Source organism: Ambystoma mexicanum, chromosome 4p (assembly GCF_040938575.1).
Source record: "Ambystoma mexicanum isolate Mex_15411 chromosome 4p, UKY_AmexF1_1, whole genome shotgun sequence".
Taxonomy (NCBI): domain Eukaryota; kingdom Metazoa; phylum Chordata; class Amphibia; order Caudata; family Ambystomatidae; genus Ambystoma; species Ambystoma mexicanum.
Window position 1 is genome coordinate 17,431,029 of NC_090927.1, and position 24,388 is coordinate 17,455,416.

At 48.5% G+C, this 24,388-nt stretch overlaps 1 protein-coding gene across 1 annotated transcript in view; it reads left to right on the forward strand.

Moving 5' to 3' along the window:
• The first annotated feature begins 586 nt into the window (after nucleotides 1-586).
• Nucleotides 587-24,388, forward strand: part of LOC138452923 (zinc finger protein 684-like) — a 225,034-nt gene continuing 201,232 nt past the window's right edge. The window contains exons 1-2 of the mRNA XM_069605275.1: nucleotides 587-800; nucleotides 8,912-9,038. Of these exons, the coding sequence (XP_069461376.1) occupies nucleotides 738-800; nucleotides 8,912-9,038 (190 nt within the window). The 5' untranslated portion in view covers nucleotides 587-737. The remainder of the gene's footprint in view (nucleotides 801-8,911; nucleotides 9,039-24,388) is intronic.

Sequence of the window (24,388 nt, forward strand, 5' to 3'; positions counted from 1 at the left end):
CCGGATGCGATTTCGACAGCAGCCATGCCGCATTGAGGGTCAATAACCTTTTGCACTCCTAACATCATACTGAGCATCCTCCAACTAGAGCTACTGCGCATGCGTGGCGAGGTCCGCGTTTTTACAGTGCGGCTGACTTGCTCGTAATCTCATACTGAGCATGCGCCAGAGAGAGTGTTGGCGCTTGTACGCATGCGTCTTAAAGTCCTCCACTGACAGGATGGCTGGCCTGTTTATAATTTCGCACTGAGCATGCGCCTAACAAGGTTCGCCTATTTACGCATGCGTTCTGCATTTACAGGATGGCTGGCCCGTTTGTAATCTCGCGCTGAGCATGCTCTGGAGAAGGTTGTCCCCCATACGCATGCGTTCTGGCGTTCTCCCTTTACAATATGTTTACCCTGGGTTTGCAATCTCCTACTGAGCATGCGCCAGAGGGAGTGTTGTCACTTGTGCGCATGCGTACTGGAGCCGTCCCGTTACCGTATGGCTGGCAAGGGTTTGTAATCTCGAACTGCGCATGCTCTGGAGGGCGCTAACTAGTCTTAGCGCACGCGCACAGGATTCCACATCCTGTCAGTAAGGGTGACGAGCTGAGCCTGGGCTCGCACTGAGCATGCGCGGCAGAGCAGTGTCTGGCTTCTGTGCACACTCCCGGGCCTCGGAGCTCAGTTACCTGCAAAGGCCGCACAATAGGACGTGGGCCTCGGCGTCTCTGCTCTCTCTTCCCGCTGCACATGGAGGGGCCCCTCATCACCGTGACAACCAAAACAGAGATGGCCCAGCAGGGGCCACATGAGGTGAGCAGCATGCGGGAGCGCACTCCAGAGACCGCCCTGTTCACAGGTGGGAGGAGGGGGCTGGGGAGCACTGTGAGAACTAGATGAGCTGCCCCAGCCGGGCTCACCTGAGGCGAGTGGGGCCCTGGGATAGACCCCAGCAGGGGGCGCCCCAGTATCACTATGGCAACCAGAAGAGGGCTGTCCCAGCAGGGGTCACATGAGGTCAGTGGAGTCCGGGTGGAGCCAAGTGCCCCCCCTCTTTACAGGGAGCGCCCAGCATCACAGCAGCACCTAGATGGGAGGTGCCCCAGCAGGGGTCACATGAGGGCAGTTGAGTCCTGGGATGGAGCCCAGTCCCCCCCTCTTGACAGGGAGCGCCCAGCATCACAGCAGCACCTAGAAGGGAGGTGCCCCAGCAGGGGTCACATGAGGGCAGTTGAGTCCTGGGATGGAGCCCAGTGCCCCCCTCTTTACAGGGAGCGCCCAGCATCACAGCAGCACCTAGAAGGGAGGTGCCCCAGCAGGGGTCACATGAGGGCAGTTGAGTCCTGGGATGGAGCCCAGTGCCCCCCTCTTTACAGGGAGCGCCCAGCATCACAGCAGCACCTAGAAGGGAGGTGCCCCAGCAGGGGTCACATGAGGGCAGTTGAGTCCTGGGATGGAGCCCAGTGCCCCCCTCTTTACAGGGAGCGCCCAGCATCACAGCAGCACCTAGAAGGGAGGTGCCCCAGCAGGGGTCACATGAGGGCAGTTGAGTCCTGGGATGGAGCCCAGTGCCCCCCTCTTTACAGGGAGCGCCCAGCATCACAGCAGCACCTAGAAGGGAGGTGCCCCAGCAGGGGTCACATGAGGGCAGTTGAGTCCTGGGATGGAGCCCAGTGCCCCCCTCTTTACAGGGAGCGCCCAGCATCACAGCAGCAACTAGAAGGGAGGTGCCCCAGCAGGGGTCACATGAGGGCAGTTGAGTCCTGGGATGGAGCCCAGTGCCCCCCTCTTTACAGGGAGCGCCCAGCATCACAGCAGCACCTAGAAGGGAGGTGCCCCAGCAGGGGTCACATGAGGGCAGTTGAGTCCTGGGATGGAGCCCAGTGCCCCCCTCTTTACAGGGAGCGCCCAGCATCACAGCAGCACCTAGAAGGGAGGTGCCCCAGCAGGGGTCACATGAGGGCAGTTGAGTCCTGGGATGGAGCCCAGTGCCCCCCTCTTTACAGGGAGCGCCCAGCATCACAGCAGCACCTAGAAGGGAGGTGCCCCAGCAGGGGTCACATGAGGGCAGTTGAGTCCTGGGATGGAGCCCAGTGCCCCCCTCTTTACAGGGAGCGCCCAGCATCACAGCAGCACCTAGAAGGGAGGTGCCCCAGCAGGGGTCACATGAGGGCAGTTGAGTCCTGGGATGGAGCCCAGTGCCCCCCTCTTTACAGGGAGCGCCCAGCATCACAGCAGCAACTAGAAGGGAGGTGCCCCAGCAGGGGTCACATGAGGGCAGTTGAGTCCTGGGATGGAGCCCAGTGCCCCCCTCTTTACAGGGAGCGCCCAGCATCACAGCAGCACCTAGAAGGGAGGTGCCCCAGCAGGGGTCACATGAGGGCAGTTGAGTCCTGGGATGGAGCCCAGTGCCCCCCTCTTTACAGGGAGCGCCCAGCATCACAGCAGCAACTAGAAGGGAGGTGCCCCAGCAGGGGTCACATGAGGGCAGTTGAGTCCTGGGATGGAGCCCAGTGCCCCCCTCTTTACAGGGAGCGCCCAGCATCACAGCAGCACCTAGAAGGGAGGTGCCCCAGCAGGGGTCACATGAGGGCAGTTGAGTCCTGGGATGGAGCCCAGTGCCCCCCTCTTTACAGGGAGCGCCCAGCATCACAGCAGCAACTAGAAGGGAGGTGCCCCAGCAGGGGTCACATGAGGGCAGTTGAGTCCTGGGATGGAGCCCAGTGCCTCCCCTCTTCGCAGGGTGGAGCTGGGGAGCACAATGATAACTAAAAGGGAGCTGCCCCGGGACTTGCTCATTCTCTCTCACCCCCTAAGAATAGTCCTGAGAATGGTTACTAGAAGCAACCATTGTTTAATTAACCCACCAGCTATGACACATGAGATCACCTCTTCTGAATCTCTCTGCAAAAAGATTGTGCATTTTCTCCCACATGCAGTCACTGAAATACACCCAGATATCGCTACACACTCAGAACCCAAATGCTCTCCTTCTCTGTGCTCACATTAGTCTATTACAGACGGCTGATCGCCCCAACAGACTGTCACAGACTGTCGGCTCTCAGTCTGACGGCTTCCTTGTGAAGATCTTTAAGGAGGTAGCCAGTCTCACCTCTCTTGCCCAAGGACTTAAACTTCTTTCAATTGCTCTCTTGTCATTGGGGTGGTGCCTTGCATCTTGAAGACCGCACACATAACACCTTCAGTCTAAAAGCCACAGACCAACCCTACAGGCTGGTGTCATTATTTGCTGGGGAGAGTGATCACACAGCATATTCAGAGCTACATAGAAGACTACTGTCTCTGGCCTCTGCCTAGGCTTACTCTGCATTAAGGAGAGTTGGCGGACCTCTCTGTTTTTCCTGGCGACTGCAGAGTCTGCATAATGTAAAGAGAGTTGGCGGACCTCTCTGTTTTGCCTGGTGACTGCAGAGTCTGCATAATGTAAAGAGAGTTGGCGGACCTCTCTGTTTAGCCTGGTGACTGCAGAGTCTGCATAATGTAAAGAGAGTTGATGGACCTCTCTGTTTTGCCTGGTGACTAGAGTTGGTGGACCTCTCTGTTTTGCCTGGCGACTGCAGAGTCTGCATAATGTAAAGAGAGTTGGCGGACCTCTCAGTTTTGCCTGGTGACTGCAGAGCCTGCATAATGTAAAGAGAGTTGGTGGACCTCTCTGTTTAGCCTGATGACTGCAGAGTCTGCATAATGTAAAGAGAGTTGGTGGACCTCTGTGTTTTGCATGGTGACTGCAGCGTCTGCCTACTGTAGAGAGTTGCTGGACCTCTCTGTTTAGCCTGGTGACTGCAGAGTCTGCATAATGTAAATAGAGTTGGTGGACCTCGGTGTTTAGACTGGTGACTGCAGAGTCTACATAATGTAAAGATGTAAATTGTACAATTTGTATATGATCTCTTGATGCAATGTCTATATATTCCGTATGTCATGTCTAATTTGTACTTCTTGTATATTCTCCCCTTATCTAATCCCATGACTGTACACACTGCACTGCTTTGTTTTCCCTTGTGGCCTGGTGCGCTATACAAATAAAGAGAGTTGGTTGGACCTCTCCGTTTTGCCTGGCGACTGCAGAGTCTGCATAATGTAAAGAGAGTTGGTGGACCTCTCTGTTTTGCCTGGTGACTAGAGTTGGTGGACCTCTCTGTTTTGCCTGGCGACTGCAGAGTCTGCATAATGTAAAGAGAGTTGGCGGACCTCTCTGTTTTGCCTGGCGACTGCAGAGTCTGCATAATGTAAAGAGAGTTGGCGGACCTCTCTGTTTTGCCTGGTGACTGCAGAGTCTGCATAATGTAAAGAGAGTTGGTGGACCTCTGTGTTTTGCCTGGTGACTGCAGCGTCTGCCTACTGTAGAGAGTTGCTGGACCTCTCTGTTTAGCCTGGTGACTGCAGAGTCTGCATAATGTAAATAGAGTTGGTGGACCTCTGTGTTTAGCCTGGTGACTGCAGAGTCTACATAATGTAAAGATGTAAATTGTACAATTTGTATATGATCTCTTGATGCAATGTCTATATATACCGTATGTCGTGTCTAATTTGTACTTCTTGTATATTCTCCCCTTATCTAATCCCATGACTGTACACACTGCACTGCTTTGTTTTGCCTTGTGGCCTGGTGCGCTATACAAATAAAATAAATACAAATAAAGAGAGTTGGTGGACCTCTCTGTTTTGCCTGGTGACCACAGAATCTGCATAATGTAGAGAGTTGGCAGATCTCTGTGATTTGCCTGCTGACTGCAGAGTCTGCGTACTGTAGAGCGTTGCTGGACCTCTGTGTTTTGCCTGGCGACTGCAGAGTCTGCATACTGCAGAGCGTTGCTGGACCTCTGTGTTTTGCCTGGCGACTGCAGAGTCTGCATACTGTAGAGAGTTGCTGGACCTCTGTGTTTTGCCTGGTGACCACAGAATCTGCATAATGTAGAGAGTTGGCAGATCTCTGTGATTTGCCTGCTGACTGCAGAGTCTGCGTACTGTAGAGCGTTGCTGGACCTCTGTGTTTTGCCTGGCGACTGCAGAGTCTGCATACTGCAGAGCGTTGCTGGACCTCTGTGTTTTGCCTGGCGACTGCAGAGTCTGCATACTGTAGAGAGTTGCTGGACCTCTGTGTTTTGCCTGGCGACTGCAGAGTCTGCATACTGCAGAGCGTTGCTGGACCTCTGTGTTTTGCCTGCTGACTGCAGACTCTGCGTACTGTAGAGCGTTGCTGGACCTCTGTGTTTTGCCTGGCGACTGCAGAGTCTGCATACTGCTGAGCGTTGCTGGACCTCTGTGTTTTTGCAGAGTCTACATGATGTAAAACGGTATTTATTTACTTTTACATTAAAACTGGATTCACAGATCTTGTGTACAAGAAGTGTGAGTATTTGATCATGCACAGGGGTATATTTTGTATACTGATTTTCATACCTATAACGTGCCTATGAATGCTTAAAATGTGGGTCCTTAAGCAATATTTTCATTCTCTCACACGTTTAATCCGCATTAACCAGAGCATTCTTGCATTTCTCTCTTTGGCACGTCCTTGCAGATTTGAAAATCTGTTACATAATATTTATGGACCTATGTGATCACCTCGGAGAAATTGAGTAATTGACTGATACAAGTGCATATTTCATGGTGTGATGTAAAGTTCTATTGTATAGCATACTTCTGCCCTTTTGGCCACTTCTTGGTACAAGGTTCTGCCAAAAAAAGTTGATGGATTCATCGGGAGGCAGTCATGTGAGCGTGGTGTTGAGTGCCAAGTCCTGTGTGCTTCTGTGTGGCTTGTGTTGTTGCTTGTGTTCTGCTGGGGGTATGTTTTATCTGAAGGGAGATCTATTAGCTTCCAGTGCTGGGACCCCAGGATAGCTGATAGTGTAGGGGCAGAGGTGGGGCATGTCATTTATTTTTTATTTTATTGTGCATTTGTAAGGTGTTTCTACATCAAGATTTTTTTTTATTTGGTTGATTGATAAAATCAACCTTTCAAATTGTAACAAAATTTCACATTCATATTATAACATACATGTTAATCACAATCAAAAAAGATACAGATATATGTAAAATATAAATGTTATCGTATACAAAATCCTACCCGTACATATCATGCAGCGAGTGACATTCTCCAGAATTTCTCAGATTCCTTTTTAATGTATTCTTGCATAATTACTCAAGGTCTTTTGCAAAAATTGAATCCAAATACTGTACTATGGCCACTCTGACAGCCAATTTTGTACTGGAGAATATCCATTTTCTGTTTGTGATTCATTTTTACAGAAGCGGCAAATATGTTGGTCTTTTGGAATCAGCATTCTTCTTGCCATCACATCTAATGTCGGCCAAAGATTTAATCTAAAACGTAGATATTTGTTACATATATAAGGAGATGGACATTTAATTAAATCTGCCATTTTTCGATATTGCTTATGGCCAAATAATTTAGCATCAAAATCCCTATAAAGTAAACGTTTGCCTGGAATCACAACCCAATCATACTGAAAAAGTTTTACTTTAGAGCGCACCGGATTGTATAAAAGGAGTTCCAACTCAACGGAGGCATCAGCCAATGCATGTAAAGTATATTGACAGCAAATTTTAGAGAAGGTCTGATTCTGAGCAAGTAAATGCAGGCCATTGCTCCCAAAATATTAGGCAAACTCAGGCCCAACAGACACGTTCTTAACAAGGCACATAATGGCCACACTACTTGCGAATGTAGGGAGAGTAGACCAAGTTCGAATCGAATGATTGGTGATGGCGTGGAATTTGGAAGACAGAGAACTTGTTTCCAAAACCGGGATTCCAATTTGTCCCGCCATTTGCAGTCTTTTGGCTTTGAGGCTTCTATGCCATAGGTTAAGATTGGAATCCCCTTTTGCTGGTAAAATGACATGACATGTTGTATTGAGAATTTTCCATATTTTCACATAAGTATTTTTGCTTGCGAAATTAAGGTCTATAATTTACCTTTCAGTTCTTGCTCCTATGTCGCACTTGACAAAGTGTCAGATATTGTCACTCCTAAATACTTATATTGGGGTACTCTCAGGAGTTCTACGTTCTGTAACTTCCATTTATACAGCCGCGGTTTTCTACCAGCGGTTGGTTTACAAACCATTATTTGAATCTTGTCTGTATTGATCACAAGATGATTTACTGCCACATATGCATCTAGATCGTTCGACAAGTTTTGTAACCCGATATGTGTCTTAGACATAAGTACAAGATCATCTGCATATAGCAGACTTTCTGATCGCCTAAACTGGGAGAGTCACTTTGGACTTTTCCAAGCGAAATGCCCAAATCAAACAAGAACATGTTAAAAATTGTGGAAGCAAGAATACACCCTTGTTTAAGGTCACAGTAGGTGAGAATATAGTCGACAGATGTCCTGCTAAAGTTGCTTATACATCAAGAAATTGTGTTTCACAGCGCCCACAGGGCAAATGGGAGGGAACAAAAGACAAATAGAATAACAGTGATGAACAAAGAAAGAGGTGGTCATGCTAGGCCTTGTGAACATTTGGAACATGTAAGTGCAGAGAGAAGGGTCAAGAGGAAGAGGGGTGAAGTGCTAGCGGTTCCACGGAGGAGGAAGTGCCAGAGAGTCAGTTGCAAGGCAACAGGTAAGTGCCTGGTAGAGACCACTTGGTGGAAAGTGGTCACCTGCCAGTACAATAAGTGCAGGCCTGTGAGAAAGCACATACCAGTGGGTGCCCAGAGGCAAGTGTAGGGGGAGGGCAGAGGATGAAGGATATTGGATGGAAGGCCAGGACCCAGAATGACACTTAGGGCCTAGGCCACCAATCTCAGCAACTGAGTGGTTTAGCACGGGGGGGGGAGGAGGGGGAGAAAAGGAAAGTCTTGAGGAGCTTGCAGAATTTGAGGAGGTCTGGCTCAAGACAGAGAGGAAGTGGGAGGCTGTTCCAGAGGAGGGAGCCAGCCAAGGAAAGAGATCGGCCATCCGCTCGCTGCTTAGAGAAGCGCTTGACACGCAGAGAGTTTGAGCTGGGATATCGGAGAGATCTGGAGGGAGAGTTTTTGGTGAGAGCAAGTTGTAGATAGCGTGGTCCCTGGCTATGCTTTGGATGGTGTACAGAGCTCTAGATGGCTCCACAGAGATATATTTGGTGGAGATGGAGTGTGCTGATGGGGGTGTATATATGCATGTAGTGTAGTGATGCTAGTAGATTTAAAGGCGTGTTGGTTAGTTAGGGGAGTGTGATGTAGTTGGAGGCTCTTGTGGAGTCCTTTTGTCAGAGGTCGAGGCTAGACTGAACTGGTATAGTTGTCCACTGTCAGGGTGAATGCAGCATTCCTGTATTGATGTTATCTATCAGAGTGAGGGAGGTGGCTACTGATGTTCTATGTTCCATTCAATGATGATTGAAGCAGGCCTCCACATTTTCAGTGTTCAGCGATGCTGTGAGCATGTGGAGAGCTGGGGGGAGGGAGGACTAGCGACTTTATCTGCCTGGCTAGTAGCTTGCAGGCACAACGTCTGACCACTCATTGCAGGGTGGTGTTAATGGTGCATGTCGGATGAGGAGAGTTTGTGGCGATTGATCTGATTGAATCTTATCTCGGGGGTTTACATTATTATTGGGGTATCTATTGAGGACGGTCCTAGGTTCAGGAAGCAACAGAGTGCTTTACATTCACAGGGGGGAAAAACAAGGTTAGACAGCAGAGAGAGAATGGAGTTGGGATCGAACAAGATGTAAAGGTTGTCTGTAGGTGTATTTGCACATGTTGGTGAGATTGGCCGGGGGGGTCCTGTTTGCTGCTCAGGCGAGTCGTTGGGTCCAAGTTCGTGTGGATATTGCACAGTAAGAATCTGGTCCCATCTTTAGTAGTTTGCTGGGCTCTCGATGTGGACCACACTGCACTTTGTGAATCTGCTAACATAACTCTTACTGTTCCAGGCACCTCGGACCTTCCATGATGTTGCTGCCTGTTTCTCTGAGGCGGAGTGGGAGCTTTTACAGTACTGGCAGAAGGAGCTTTACAAAAATGTAATGAAGGAAATCCACCGGGCCTTCACTTCTTTGGGTAACGTTACAATATCTGTTATTGTTTCATAAAATATGTAGAAATGATTTGTATGTAATGTGAGTTAAATATGTGATCTGTGCACAGTCATTGGGCCTCATTACGAGGTGGGCGCAAAGGGATAGCGGGCACCGTTAAGGACATCGGTGCTGGTAATCCCTTTGCGCCCTATTCCGAGGTCCCTTAGCGGGCCCCTTCCTTAACGCCTGGTTTTATCAGGCGTTATGGACGGGGCCCGTTAAGGGACTTCAGAGCTAATAACGGTACCGCAATTTGCAGTACCCTTATTAGCGCCTTCCCATTAAGCCCTATGGGGGTTGAAATGGGAATGGGGAATGGCTTTTTCAATGGGCACTTACCGGTCCCGAGAAGGTCGGAATAGACCGGTAAGTCCCCATCGAACGAGGGTGTACTCGCTACCGGTATTGGAGGTAGTCATGGCGCTAATAGCGCCATCACTACCTCCAGCCTCGTAATGAGGTCCATTGTTCCATTATGCAATGTCTTCATAAAGTACAATCTGTCATTCTGGGGGTAGAAAATAACAAGGGGGGTCCTGGGATACTCTCTGCCAGACATGAGTCCTGGTTACAAGAGCCTTACCCAGAGTCTTTAGCTCACTATCTTTCACAGAGGAGAAATATCCTAAACATATCCGTATTTGTCCTGTCCTTGGGCAGTCCAGCACCGAAATGCTAGGCAATTGTCCTCTGAACAAGAGCACCAACAGCAACCCCAGACACGTGTTTCGGTCTGGTTGAACCTCATCAGTAGTGTGTAGCTGTGCCTCTCTAAGAATAGTGAGCAAGGGGTCCACGTCTGGATTCCCCTAGTAACTTAGGGTGAGACCCAAAGTTACTTGAAATATGCAAATAACAAGGGGGGTCCTGGGAGCCTCTATGCCAGACATGAGTCCTGGTTACAAGAGCCTTACCCAGAGTCTTTAGCTCACTATCTTTCACAGGGTAGAAATCAGAAAAAGCGTCTTCAATTTTGAAATGCGCTCAGGTTCAAAAGCTCATGGATTTTGGCATACTGAGTACATTGGACTTCTAAAGCATGAACAGTCATGTGCAGGTGACCTGTCAGTAATTCTTGCATTCCTCCTGCATGTTAGGGAGAATTCTCTGGAAGGCTTATTTCCCAAACCTAGTGAGTCCCCAAGCAGCTTTGCTGGATTTTTGGGGTTTATTTTTTTCTCTCCTGCTAAGAGTGAGATTCTTTTGCTCCCACTCTTAGACATGATTTGAGGTGTTCCTTTAACTTTCCATGGCCCTCATTACGACCCTGGCGGAGAGGGTTTTACGCCGGCGTAGTGCATGGCGTACCTCTCCGCCTGACTACGAGTTCCCGTAGCGCCATGGTGATTTTTACGCCTGCTTTTTGCAGGCGGTAAAATCCATGGCGCTACGGGACTTGTTAATTACGCCACCGTACATTACGGTGGCGTAATTAACGCCTTCCCCACTCCCATTATACCCTATGGGGCAAAAATGGGAATGGGGAAGGGTAAATGGGGATTGGGGACTTACCGCTCCGCCAAGGTCGGCATGGTTGACGGAGGCCAGCGCAAAGGCCACTCTAAGGCCTGTTGAGAGCCTGCTCACCCCCTCATTCACTCTTCCTCACCGTGGGGCGAGGGCAGGAGCCCCCCCAGCACCCCAGCCCAGCAGAGAAGCCACGAGACCACGAGCAACACGGACAGGGCCTGCCTGACCCTGTCCCCACACGCCGCCTGACCCACGCATGCCGGGCGCAGCGCGGGCTGAAACCGAGGCTGAGCCTCGTGAAAATCAGCTGTAACCGCCGGCAGGCGGATCACGCCGGCGGCCAGCGCAAAGGCCACTCTAAGGCCTGTTGAGAGCCTGCTCACCCCCTCATTCACTCTTCCTCACCATGGGGCGAGGGCAGGAGCCCCCCCAGCACCCCAGCCCAGCAGAGAAGCCACGAGACCACGAGCAACACGGACAGGGCCTGCCTGACCCTGTCCCCACACGCCGCCTGACCCACGCATGCCGGGCGCAGCGCGGGCTGAAACCGAGGCTGAGCCTCGTGAAAATCAGCTGTAACCGCCGGCAGGCGGATCACGCCGGCGGCCAGCGCAAAGGCCACTCTAAGGCCTGTTGAGAGCCTGTTAGGAGCATCAGGAGCCAGGGGCCACGGACCCTGCCCTCACCATACCGGCCGCAACAGCACACAACGGACTAGCCCCTGAGCCGAGGAGCATCTTCTGCTACACACGGTTCGGCCGTGCTTAGATCACCCTGCCTCATCGAACTCCCTCATAGGCGAGGGTTGACATCTTTTCACAGCCAGGTATGCCCATCGTGCACACTCATTATTGCCAGCTGTACGGCGAGTTCTGAGGCGTAACGCTTCTTGAGTCTCGCCCGACCTCGTCAGATTCTTCCGCCTGGCCCAGCAATGGCGGGCGCATAGCGGCACCAGAGCGAGGCTCTGGCGCCCAGAGACCACTGTATTATTGCGTAGTGCCTTATGGTCGCCCAGAGACCACTGTATTATTGCGTAGTGCCTTATGGTCGCCCAGAGACCACTGTATTATTGCGTAGTGCCTTATGGTCGCCCAGAGACCACTGTATTATTGCGTAGTGCCTTATGGTCGCCCAGAGACCACCGTATTATTGCGTAGTGCCTTATGGTCGCCCAGAGACCACTGTATTATTGCGTAGTGCCTTATGGTCGCCCAGAGACCACTGTAGTATTGTGTAGTGCCTTATGGTCGCCCAGAGACCACTGTATTATTGCGTAGTGCCTTATGGTCGCCCAGAGACCACTGTATTATTGCGTAGTGCCTTATGGTCGCCCAGAGACCACTGTAGTATTGTGTAGTGCCTTATGGTCGCCCAGAGACCACTGTATTATTGCGTAGTGCCTTATGGTCGCCCAGAGACCACTGTAGTATTGTGTAGTGCCTTATGGTCGCCCAGAGACCACTGTATTATTGCGTAGTGCCTTTATGGTCGCCCAGAGACCACTATATTCTGACATCCTCTAGGCAACTAGCGCCTTGCACTACTAGAACCATCGCTGCTCAGTCTCGCCTCCCTCCACGTGCACTACAGAGTATTCCAGCATGCTACCAGGGCTGCACCACCAGATTAGCACACTACTACTCATAGGCGCACTCCTCGCCAATGCAATATATGAACGACACTATCTACACTCGTGCTTACCTAGCCCCAGCATCATGATGCAGTCCAACACAAATTCGACACCTCACCCCAGCCCCAACACCGCGCATCCTCACACCTCTACACCTAATAGCTGCACCAGACTGTGCAGACTGAGGACACGCACACTACCTAGGTCCTTCTCATCGCAACACATCCCAGCATCACTCAGAAACTATAGATTAGGTTCTCGCACATCTGTCTCTCACAACTTTGTGGGTAGGATTCCCCACATCCCCACACCGTGTTCCAACCTCACACCCACCACTATACCATCCACCCCACCCAACTTCAAGCTGAAAAAACAAACGAAACAGCGGCCTCCCAACAGAAGTCAGGTAGCACCTACACTCAAATGCGCATTACTTAACACTCGATCGCTCACTGCCCATGCCTTAGAAATCAACGAGCTCATCTCCAGCTTCGACCTAGATCTGCTAGCCATCACAGAGACTTGGCTGCATGAAGCCTCAGGCCCCGCCATTACCCTAGCTGTACCAGTAGGCTACTCCATCCTTAGACAAGACAGACCTACAAAATCAGGGGGAGGGGTGGCCATAATCTATAAAGACATCCACCATATCAGGCCCACACCCCACACATGGGAAGGGAATGCAGACATTCTATCGGCCAAACTATCCCTCTCTCACAACAACACCATTAACATTCACGTCATCTACCGGCCTCCAGGACTCCCAACCGATTTTCAAGGGCAAATCACGCATATTCTCAGCGAAAACCTAAAAAAATCCACCAAAACCTTACTCCTAGGTGATCTTAACCTAGGCTATAATGACCCAAAGGACAAAACAGCAACCTCCTTCCTCAAGGACCTCTCCAACCTAGACTTCACACAAAAAATCCTGTCACCCACCCACTCCAAAGGCAGAACTCTTGACTGGCTGGCCGACCATAACTGTAACTCCTCTATCACATCCAACACATTCCTCCCTTGGACAGATCACAGCTGCATACAATTCTCTATCCCTACGTTACCTACCAGAAAAACACCAGTACATAAATCCGCCGCCCTAGCCAGAAGCTCCAAAAAGTTAACTGCAGACAATCTACTCCCCCTTCTCAACACCCCATGCCTCGCCCCTCCTTTCCCTCAAGATCCTAACATCCTAGCAGACATACTCAAGGATACGCTCACCAATGCTATAAACTCCATCGCTCCTCTAGAAGAGAAAAAAGAAAAAAAATCCTTCCACTCAAACGCATGGTTCACAGAGGACCTCCAAGCTCTGCGTGACAAAAAGCGCCAAGCACTTAAAAACTGGCAGGCCAACCCATGCGACATCACCAAAGACTTATTCAAAGTCACTGCAAAAAAATACAAAACCGCCATCTTCAATGCCAAATCTGAATCATACAACCGTCGAATACTAGACTCAAAGTGCCACTCAAGAGAACTCTTCTCTATCTTTAAAGAGCTCACAGTGCCTCCCACTTCCTCTGACGAGATCATCAAGGATGAAGGCTGGTGCAACAGTATCCAAGCCGCCATGCTCAACAAAATAGACCTCTTACAAAACAAAATCCGCGACCACTACAATACCTTGCCAAAACAGAGTCGACACTTAGATTCCCAATCCCATAGCAAAACCACTAACATTCCCAAATTTGCCTTTAAAGAAGTTTCAGAACTAGAAGTCCTGGACATACTGAAACATCTGAAACCATCGACTTGCAAAGCCGATACATGCCCCCCTAAATTAATCAAGGACTGCGCTGAACCACTTGCCCCAATCATTACCGCATTCATTAATGCCTCATTCAAGTCCTGCTCTGTCCCAGACAGTCTTAAAGAAGCCTGGGTGCGCCCACTTCTAAAAAAGCCCACTCTCGACCCCACGATGCCTAACAATTACAGTCCTATAACAACTGTCCCCTTCCTTCTCAAGATTCTAGATAAAGTGGCACACAGCCAAATCCAACTATACCTCGAATCTAACTCCATCCTAGGCACCAGACAGTCAGGCTTCCGCAAAGGTCATGGAACAGAGACTGCTTTGCTGGACCTAAAAAAACCAAATAACCAAGATATTGGACAAAGGTAAACCCGCCCTTTTACTTCTCCTCGACCTCTCTGCGGCATTCGACCTAGTGGACCACAAGACCCTCACCTCACACCTCTCCCACTCCGCACATTTCTCTGACCAAGCCACCTCCTGGATAACCTCATTTCTTGAAGGGAGGGCCATGAAAGTCTTTTCAAACATTTCGAGCGCAACACCATCCATAATACACTGCGGTGTCCCTCAAGGCTCCTGTACAGCACCTACGCTTTACAATCTATTCACTAAGCCCCTATTCGAGAAACTTGATGCACTTGGGATTGCCTACACCAACTACGCCGACGACACCCAAGTGCTCCTCCCTCTATCAGGCTCATACCACAAAGACGCCCTAGCTCTAAAACTCATATATGCCACCATTCAAGCCTGGATGGCCACTAACGGCCTATGTCTTAACGGGGATAAGACTGAAATCCTTATCCTCGGCCAAAAATCCACACTGGCCAGGCTAGACAGCTGCTATGCCAATTTCAACATCGACAACTGCACTATCCCAGTCCTATCCTCTGTGAAAACGCTAGGGGTCTACATTGATGCAACCCTGTCCATGGACAAACAAGTTAGTGCCATTGTCTCCGCATCTGCACTAAGCACTAAACTCATCAACGCCATTAAACCATTCCTTTCCAAAGAAAACTGCCTTTCAATAGCAAGAGCTACCATAGGCGCTAAACTTGACTATTGCAATGCACTTCTAGCCGGCACCTCTGAAAAAAACCTAAACAAACTCCAGGTCACCCAAAATAACGCTCTAAGAGCAGCACTAAACATCTCCAAAAGGGACCACATCTCACTGGCAAGGCAATCAGTTCACTGGCTCCCTGTCAAAGAACGCATCACCTTCAAGGTACTGACTACTACCCACAAATGTATCCACCACACTGCACCATCATATCTCTCAGACACCATTCTCAGACAGACCTCATCCAGACCTACCAGACTCTGCTACACTAACCAACTCACTGTACCACGCATCCACAAGATTACAGCCGGGGGGCTGGGTTTCCCCTACATAGCACCAAAACTTTGGAATAATCTCCCCCACGCTCTAAGAGCAGAAGGCTCCCTCACAGCGTTTAGAAAAAAACTCAAAACCTCTCTCTTTAACTAAAATTCCTCTACCTACTGCCATTCAGGCACACACTGCTAACTATTGCTACTGCCCAAACTGTTTGCATGTATGCCTCTGTATGCTGTAACTAAGACGCGCTTTCCCTGTAACCAGCGCTATTCTGTAACCAGCGCCACGATGCCTCAGGGCTGATTCTGTGCGCTTAACAAATGCGAATAAATAAATAAATAAATAAATAAATGGGGCGGTAAGTCCACCAACCCCCATGGCGGAGTTGGCAGCTTAGCGCCATGGACCATGGTGCAAATTGCACCATGGTCCTCCGCCAGGGTCGTAATGAGGGCCCATGTGTTTTATGGGCTATGGGCTATGGGGTCTTTTACTCCATAGGGTCTCATGTGTTTTTTTGATGTGGGTTACACAGCACCCTCCGTGCCGTAACCCAGGGGTGTCGTAGCGACCCCCCAACATAGACTCCATACCCTGGGACTGACTACTGACTCCCAGGGCATGTAAAGTCACCATTGGCTTTGCTAGTCCCAAATTATGAACAGAAACCAGTACAAACCATCATATTGTGGACGTACTGGTCGGGGCAATTCGATTGCCCCGGGGTCTGTTGTTCGAGGGGGCACGTCTCTGTCCCCCCTGATCGAGTTTTGGCTGGTGGCAGTGGATACTACTTTTTATATTCAACCGCGAATATATCGGTATGGGATTTTCCCATTGTTCGAGGCTACCAACTTTAATTATTTAATTCTTATAGCCTCGAACATACCGCCGGTTTATTTATTTAATATTAATTCGCCGGTTGGTATTTCTCGCCAGAACTCGATTCTAAAATGGCATTTGTGTTCTCTTCTGTGACTCCAACCCAAGTTGAGCCCTTTGTTCCACTTTTTGGCGGGCTTCTCCATAGAAGCCTCCAAAAGTGGTGCCACTCTGTCTGGGTACCACAGGGGATGTGGGAGGGGGTTTAGGCACCCTGGGCTGAGTTACCTTGGTAACTGAAGTCGCACTCTTGTGTGATTTGCCCAAGTGGTGAGCTGGCCGGCTCACCACTTAGCATGTTTGATTGATAGCTAGGCTGAGTGAATGGGGGTGTGCTGCATAAAAGCAGGGCTTTGGGGACTGGAACTTCAGAAGTCGCCACAGGACCTAAGAATCCGAGGAGGGAGAAGCTGATCTGGCCTGCAACGACGACACCACTGGTGGAGCCCTGCTGAACCATCTCACCACTTTTCCCAACGACAGAGGAGATCTCCAGCCCGGAGAGTTTTCTTCCTTCGACTGGTGGGGATAACCAGTCTACCTTCTTTTCGCCTTCCTGGAGCATCTCGTGGCTGCCTTGCCTGTGCCAAGCACCCCGGCAACCGGGATACCACGTTTTCACCACTACCGCAAACCGAAGGGTAGTACATTTCTACCGGAGAACTCCGCGGCTGGTTTCTTCCCTGGCAGTGCAACAACCTTCAGCTTTCCTCCACGTCGAGACCTCCTCTTCCTCTGGACGACGCTGCGACTTGCACCCGCTGCCAGGAACAACTGCCCCCGCTGGAGGATCCTCTCCATTTAAGGTACCGTGTTCCACCTGGCTTCCCTTGCAACCGATTGAACGGGGTGTATTAAATCCTAGTCTCTCGAACCTGGGTTAGCCTGGGACACCTTAGCTAACTTTTCTGAACTGAACTAAACCTTTTTCGAACTACTTCCACAAACTTGGAAGACTCTGTGTAACTGTCTGATCTTGGGCATCTTCCACCTGGCTCCCTGGAAAGTGGGCCTGGCACCTAAACTTCCTTGCTCACCAGTAGACTGTGCCTTCCTAAACTTGCTGTGGTTCTTTAAAAAGCGTTTAGTGTGTAGGCTTCCATAATTCTGCTTTTCCCTCCCTTTTTATTTAACTTGTTGGAGTGCCATTGAACGTTAAGCGCTCACCTCTGTTTGGAAATAAGTGGTGTTAACTAAGACTTGTCCAACAAGTAATCAGGGATGTACATATGATAATAGTGATCATGTTTTGAACTTATCTTACCAATTTAGTGCTAGTGCGTTTTATAAGTGTGTGTGTTAAATAAATAATTATATTCTTTTACACTCAAGCTCTGGTCAGTGTTTGCTTGTGCTACTGTATTTCTGTACCTATTTTGTATGCTCTGTATACTGCCTAACTCTTCTTGAGGGAAGTCTGACTGCTCAGCCACAGCTACCACGTGAATCTGTGTGGTACAGACTGCTACCAAGTGGGTTTACTGCCAAACACCTGTAGTCTTAAATCTTTTGCAGTGGTCCCAGAGGGAACTGCACAGGTTTCTGCCTAACACTGCATGTGTTTCAGTATTCCTTAATCTCAGTAGTCCTCAGTAGTCCTCTTCCTTGCACAATCCTTAAAATCAGTCATAATGCTTTCTCTCATTCCTACTCTTGCTTGATATTATCCTTGCACTCATTTCTAGTCTTCTTCATCAGCAATGCTTTCTCTCATTCCTACTCTTGCCTGATATTATCCTTGCACTCATTTCTAGTCTTCTTCGTCAGCAATGCTTTCTCTCATTCCTACTCTTGCTTGATATTATCCTTGCACCCATTTCTAGTCTTCTTCGTCAGCAATGCTTTCTCTCATTCCTACTCTTGCTTGATATTATCCTTGCACTCATTTCTAGTAGTCTTCGTCAGTAATGCTTTCTCTCATTCCTACTCTTGCTTGATATTATCCTTGCACTCATTTCTAGTCTTCTTCGTCAGTAATGCTTTCTCTCATTCCTACTCTTGCTTGATATTATCCTTGCACTCATTTCTAGTAGTCTTCGTCAGTAAAGCTTTCTCTCATTCCTACTCTTGCTTGATATTATCCTTGCACTCATTTCTAGTCTTCTTCGTCAGCAATGCTTTCTCTCATTCCTACTCTTGCTTGATATTATCCTTGCACTCATTTCTAGTAGTCTTCGTCAGTAATGCTTTCTCTCATTCCTACTCTTGCTTGATATTATCCTTGCACTCATTTCTAGTAGTCTTCGTCAGTAATGCTTTCTCTCATTCCTACTCTTGCTTGATATTATCCTTGCACTCATTTCTAGTAGTCTTCGTCAGTAATGCTTTCTCTCATTCCTACTCTTGCTTGATTTTATCCTTGCACTCATTTCTAGTCTTCTTCGTCAGTAATGCTTTCTCTCATTCCTACTCTTGCTTGATATTATCCTTGCACTCATTTCTAGTAGTCTTCGTCAGTAATGCTTTCTCTCATTCCTACTCTTGCTTGATATTATCCTTGCACTCATTTCTTGTCTTCTTCGTCAGTAATGCTTTCTCTCATTCCTACTCTTGCTTGATATTATCCTTGCACTCATTTCTAGTAGTCTTCGTCAGTAATGCTTTCTCTCATTCCTACTCTTGCTTGATTTTATCCTTGCACTCATTTCTAGTAGTCTTCGTCAGTAATGCTTTCTCTCATTCCTACTCTTGCTTGATATTATCCTTGCACTCATTTCTAGTAGTCTTCGTCAGTAATGCTTTCTCTCAGTCCTTCTCTTGTTTGATATTATCCTTGCACTCATTTCTAGCCTTCTTCGTCAGCAATGCTTTCTCTCATTCCTACTCTTGCTTGATATTATCCTTGCACTCATTTCTAGTCTTCTTCGTCAGCAATGCTTTCTCTCATTCCTACTCTTGCTTGATATTATCCTTGCACTCATTTCTAGTCTTCTTCACCAGTAATACTTTCTCTCAGTCCTTCTCTTACTTGTTGTAGTACTTGCACTCAGCACTGATCTTCATTGCCATAATCATTACTCTTAGTCCTATTCTTCTTTGCCCTAATCCCTACATCCGGAATTTTTTATTTGAATTTTGAGACATTTATAAATGCGCACACAACAAACTGATTGAATCCTGGCACAGGTGGAACAAGAGACTAGTTGGAAATGTAGTCATGTAAACATTTGTGCCATTGGATTGTACGGAATTTACAAACAAAAGCTCATTATCTGAAAAGATGAGTCTTTAGGCCTGCACGAAAAGTGAGGAGGGAGTTGGCTCTCCCTAAGTTCAACGGAAGACTGTTCCGTAGTCTAGGCCTGGCAACAGAGAAACTACAATCTCCACTTGAGACACATTTAGACCTTGGAATAATCAATAGATATTTGTCTTCCGACCTTAGAGCCTGAGCCGGATGGTACAATTTCAATGTATTCATACTGTAACTTGGTGCCATGCCATTGATGCATTTTATACACCAAGCAGCCGATCTTGAATTTTATGCGGACCTCTACTGCTAACCAATGGAGGGAGCGGCGCAGGCCCCGTATTTTTGGGTACACCAAATACTAATCTTACTCCAGCATTTTGTGCTTTTTGTAAGCGACAGATCTGTTTAGACGGAGCTCCAATTAGAAGTCCATTAGATTTACAATAATCTAGTTTAGAATTAACGAAAGCTCCCACAACCATGGCACGATCAGTGTCGGGTACGTAGGGCAGTGCTTGTAGCAGCAGCCGAATATTGTAAAAAATAGATTGTACTTTGGGTGAGACTTGACCACTACAACCCAGATCACTCTGCCAGACACATCCAAGGTTTTTGACCATGGTGGCATATTTGAGTCTGGACCCCCCAAAAAAACAGTGGGGGGGGGCTACTTTTTCCCTCCAATAGATGTTTTTGTCCAAGCAAAATGACTTCTGTTTTTTTAGAGGTTAAGTTGTAGCCAGTTTTGTGCCATCCAAACCCCTATTTCTTCCAGACGTCCGCCTACCTTAGCAAGAGCATCTTCCACTTCATCAAGTCTGATACGTCTGATGTACAGCTGCGTATCTTCAGCATAAGAGTGGAACCTGAGGTGGTAATTTTCTAGGATATCCATTAAAGGATGAAGATAAATATTAAATAGGGGGTGCCTATCCCTGTGGCACACCACAACAATGGGCGATAATCACAGGTATACAGAAATCCTCCCGCCTGTACACATGGTTTGTGCCCTGTTTGGAATGAAGCAAACCAGTCCAAGGCGCAAGCGTCCACATTTGCTAAGTTCTTAATACGATCTAGTAAAATACCATGGTCCACTGTATCAAATGCGGCGGATAGGTCTAGCATTACAAGCAGGGAGAGTTTACCTAGACCCCCTGCCTGCAACAGCTCATCCCATACCGCCACTAATTCCGTTTCCGGCCCAAACTTTTGTTTCCGACGAAAACTGGGTTGTAAAGGATGTAGGAGGCCATTATCTTCAATATGGTTCTGTAGCTGGCTTGTGGCTACTTTTTCCAAAATGTATCCCGGCCAAGGTAGGCCAGCAATGGGGCGATAGTTGTTATAGTCCTTTGGATCCAAACCTGCCTTCTTTAACAGTGGAGAAACAACAGACAACTTCAGGGGGGGCTGGAACCACCCCCTGCATCAGTGATGCATTTACAAAATCAGTTACAAAAGGAGTTAGTTCTGCCGACAGTCGCTTAGCTACAAGTGCAGGGATTGGAAAAAAAGTCATTTGTAAGTTTTGGTTGTGTGGGCTGATTCTAACTCTTGAGACAGTCACTTGTCACCTTAAACAAACAGCACCCTATTCAGCCTTGACAAGAAGGCGTAACCCAAGAATTGCCCGAGTAGTGACCTGAGTATAATGACGTTTACAGGCACATCTCCTCACTTTCCTCATCTTAGCGCTTACCCAATTATGATGTACCAGAATATCTTCACTTGCAATAGAATCCCAAAGTAAACCAAGAGACAGTTGGCATATCTTTAACACCACTGGAACCACAGAACCAGTTTGGTCTGCAGCCCTCTCCTTTCACATATGACAGGAGTTAGGACGACCCTGGAAGTGGTGTTAATAGATACACTTTGACATTTGCTTAATTCACCATGACAACTACCTGCTTGGCAAAGTCACACAAACCTGCAAATCCTGAGATATAATGGCCAGGCCATTGAGGGCTTGGAGAACTTCCTAAAAGTGTGGCCTACCCCAAAGGAGGAAAACCCATTGTCACATGATCTTACCTATGCAGTCCTGTCAACCAAGTCAAGAACGCCTCCTCCCATCCCCTACAATGCAGAGAAGGAGCCCCTGATGGCATTGGGTGGAGTAATCCAATGCACCTTCAATGGCGGGATTCTTCGAGGTGGTTGGAAAGTCTTGGTACCAAAAGCAGGAGTTGAACAAGGACAAAGTACACAGGAAGGATGATTGTTACTGCAAAAGGCTTCCAAGTTTAGCCAAGCCTCTGGCAGACATAACTGCAATTAAACATGAACTTTAAACACAGTTTTAGAGCAGTTTCTTCTAGTGGCTCGAAGGGTGTGGCTTGAACAATCCTTAAGACTAAAACTACATTCTTGAAAGGAAATGGAGGCCTCCCCAAACCAATCCATTGAGATGATCTGCGTATGGTTCACTGTAAGGCAGCTGCAGGCTTTCTCCACTCCCAAATAGCACCTTGCTAGGCTCCTGAAATGGAGATCGTTGGGCCCCCTGGGATCTCGTAGCACCTTGCTAGGCTCCTGAAATGGAGGTCGTTGGGCCCCCTGGGATCTCGCAGCACCTTGCTAGGCTCCTGAAATGGAGGTCGTTGGGCCCCCTTGGATCTCGCAGCACCTTGCTAGGCTCCTGAAATGGAGGTCGTTGGGCCCCCTGGGATCTCGCAGCACCTTGCTAGGCTCCTGAAATGGAGGTCGTTGGGCCCCCTGGGATCTCGCAGCACCTTGCTAGGCTCCTGAAATGGAGGTCGTTGGGCCCCCTGGGATCTCGCAGCACCTTGCTAGGCTCCTGAAATGGAGATCGTTGGGCCCCCTGGGATCTCGCAGCACCTTGCTAGGCTCCTGAAATGGAAGTTGTTGGGCCCCCTGGGATCTCGCAGAGGAAACGTACACCCTGAGGCGCATCAGTATATGCCCAACAGTTGTCAGTGCCATTAGCATATATTGGGCCTGGAGTCTGCCAGTGCAGGTACAAATGGTAACACAATTATCACTGTTTTATCGAACTCACAAACTCAGAGTTTGGAGGTGAAGTAGTGGGTTTAACTCCAGCAGAAATCTGAGGGTAACTCTCCACTGTACTTCCAATATTGGCAGTCTTACTGCAGTAGATCTATTGCTCACGGTAAATCCACCAAAATCCCCATGGAATCTTATTTACTCCAAAAATGCGGACTAACTATGTAATTGCTCCACTCGTACTCCTGTAGTAAACCCACAGCACTGATTGGCAGGACCGGCAACTGAGCTTGCCATTAACGCTGATAAAAATGACACCTAACTCCTAATGACACCCAAAGTGGTTTTACAGCTGAAAGGCCTTTTTCGTGGATTAAGTTAAGTGTTATTTTGCTTGCAGAAATTCTGTGCTGAGACACTGCTCGATTTGAGTGACATGTTGTGCATCATTTTCTAATAGGTGGCTTCATTCCATCCTAGTATATGTAGCCATTCTCGACACAAACTTTAAAGGTTTTAAAATACCTATCTTTTCCTGAAGTGGTGATGATGGCAGCTGTAAATGGCTTTATGCCAGCATATCTCGATAGTTGCAACTACTATGTTACACAGATTGTAGAATTGTACAGCCTGCCTTTAGCTCTGCTTGGAGTTCATGCACAATGTTCTCCCTTCATTGGCTGCCTGATCAGAGCTGGGTTCTGTTTAAGACATTGGCCCTCATTACGACCCTGGCGGAGAGGGTTTTAAGCCGGGGTAGTGCATGGCGTACCTCTCCGCCTGACTACGAGTTCCCGTAGCGCCATGGTGATTTTTACGCCTGCTTTTTGCAGGCGGTAAAATCCATGGCGCTACGGGACTTGTTGCTAATTACGCCACCGTACATTACGGTGGCGTAATTAACGCCTTCCCCACTCCCATTATACCCTATGGGGCAAAAATGGGAATGGGGAAGGGTAAATGGGGATTGGGGACTTACCGCTCCGCCAAGGTCGGCATGGGGCGGTAAGTCCGCCAACCCCCATGGCGGAGTTGGCAGCTTAGCGCCATGGACCATGGTGCAAATTGCACCATGGTCCTCCGCCAGGGTCGTAATGAGGGCCATTGTGCATTGTGTACACCGCACTTTAATGTTTTTGCTCTGAATGGTTGTCTGGCAAATGTACCCTTTACTCAGCCAGCCAGCCACCTATGACATTCAGCCAGCCAGCCACCTATGACATTCAGCCAGCCAGCCACCTATGACATTCAGCCAGCCAGCCACCTATGACATTCAGCCAGCCAGCCAGCCACCTATGACATTCAGCCAGCCACCTATGACATTCAGCCAGCCACCTATGACATTCAGCCAGCCAGCCAGCCAGCCAGCCACCTATGACATTCAGCCAGCCACCTATGACATTCAGCCAGCCAGCCACCTATGACATTCAGCCAGCCACCTATGATATTCAGCCAGCCATCCACCTATGACATACGATCTGGTTAAAACTTGACTTTGGTGGCCCCACTCACGGCGGTGCACCTACTGTCCTGGTGTCATTGGCTGTACTTTTTGGAATTCCCTGTCCATAAAACCCATGGAAGAATATCGAGCAGTGCAGTGGAGCTTTCTGGAAGAGTAGCGCAGGGAATATCCCCGTGGAATATCGGTGGCAACATCGCTTTTTTTCTGGGCACCCTGTAGGTCTGATTGTTTGTTTGTTTTATTTTATTTATATAGCGCGCCTGAGCCAGAGGTATCTGAGCGCTTTAGTGTACAGTTACATATGCATGGCAAACAGTTTAACAATGGATAAAGTATATACATCAATGTGATAAAATAAAATCCAGATAGGTAACAAAGTGTAGTAGGAGACGTAGGCAGTAGCAGGTAAGTGAAGTACATGTCTTTTCAATAGAAGGTATGAGGAAGTTACAGTAACAGATGTACGTGTTATATCGGCTGGAGGGTAGCTAGAGTTAGAAGGAAAGTTAAAGTTAGGGAACTAGGCAGCTGTTAGTTCTTACTGAGTATCCAGGAGATAACGCTTCTCCTAAAATTGGCGAATACTTGGATGGACTTGATGTCA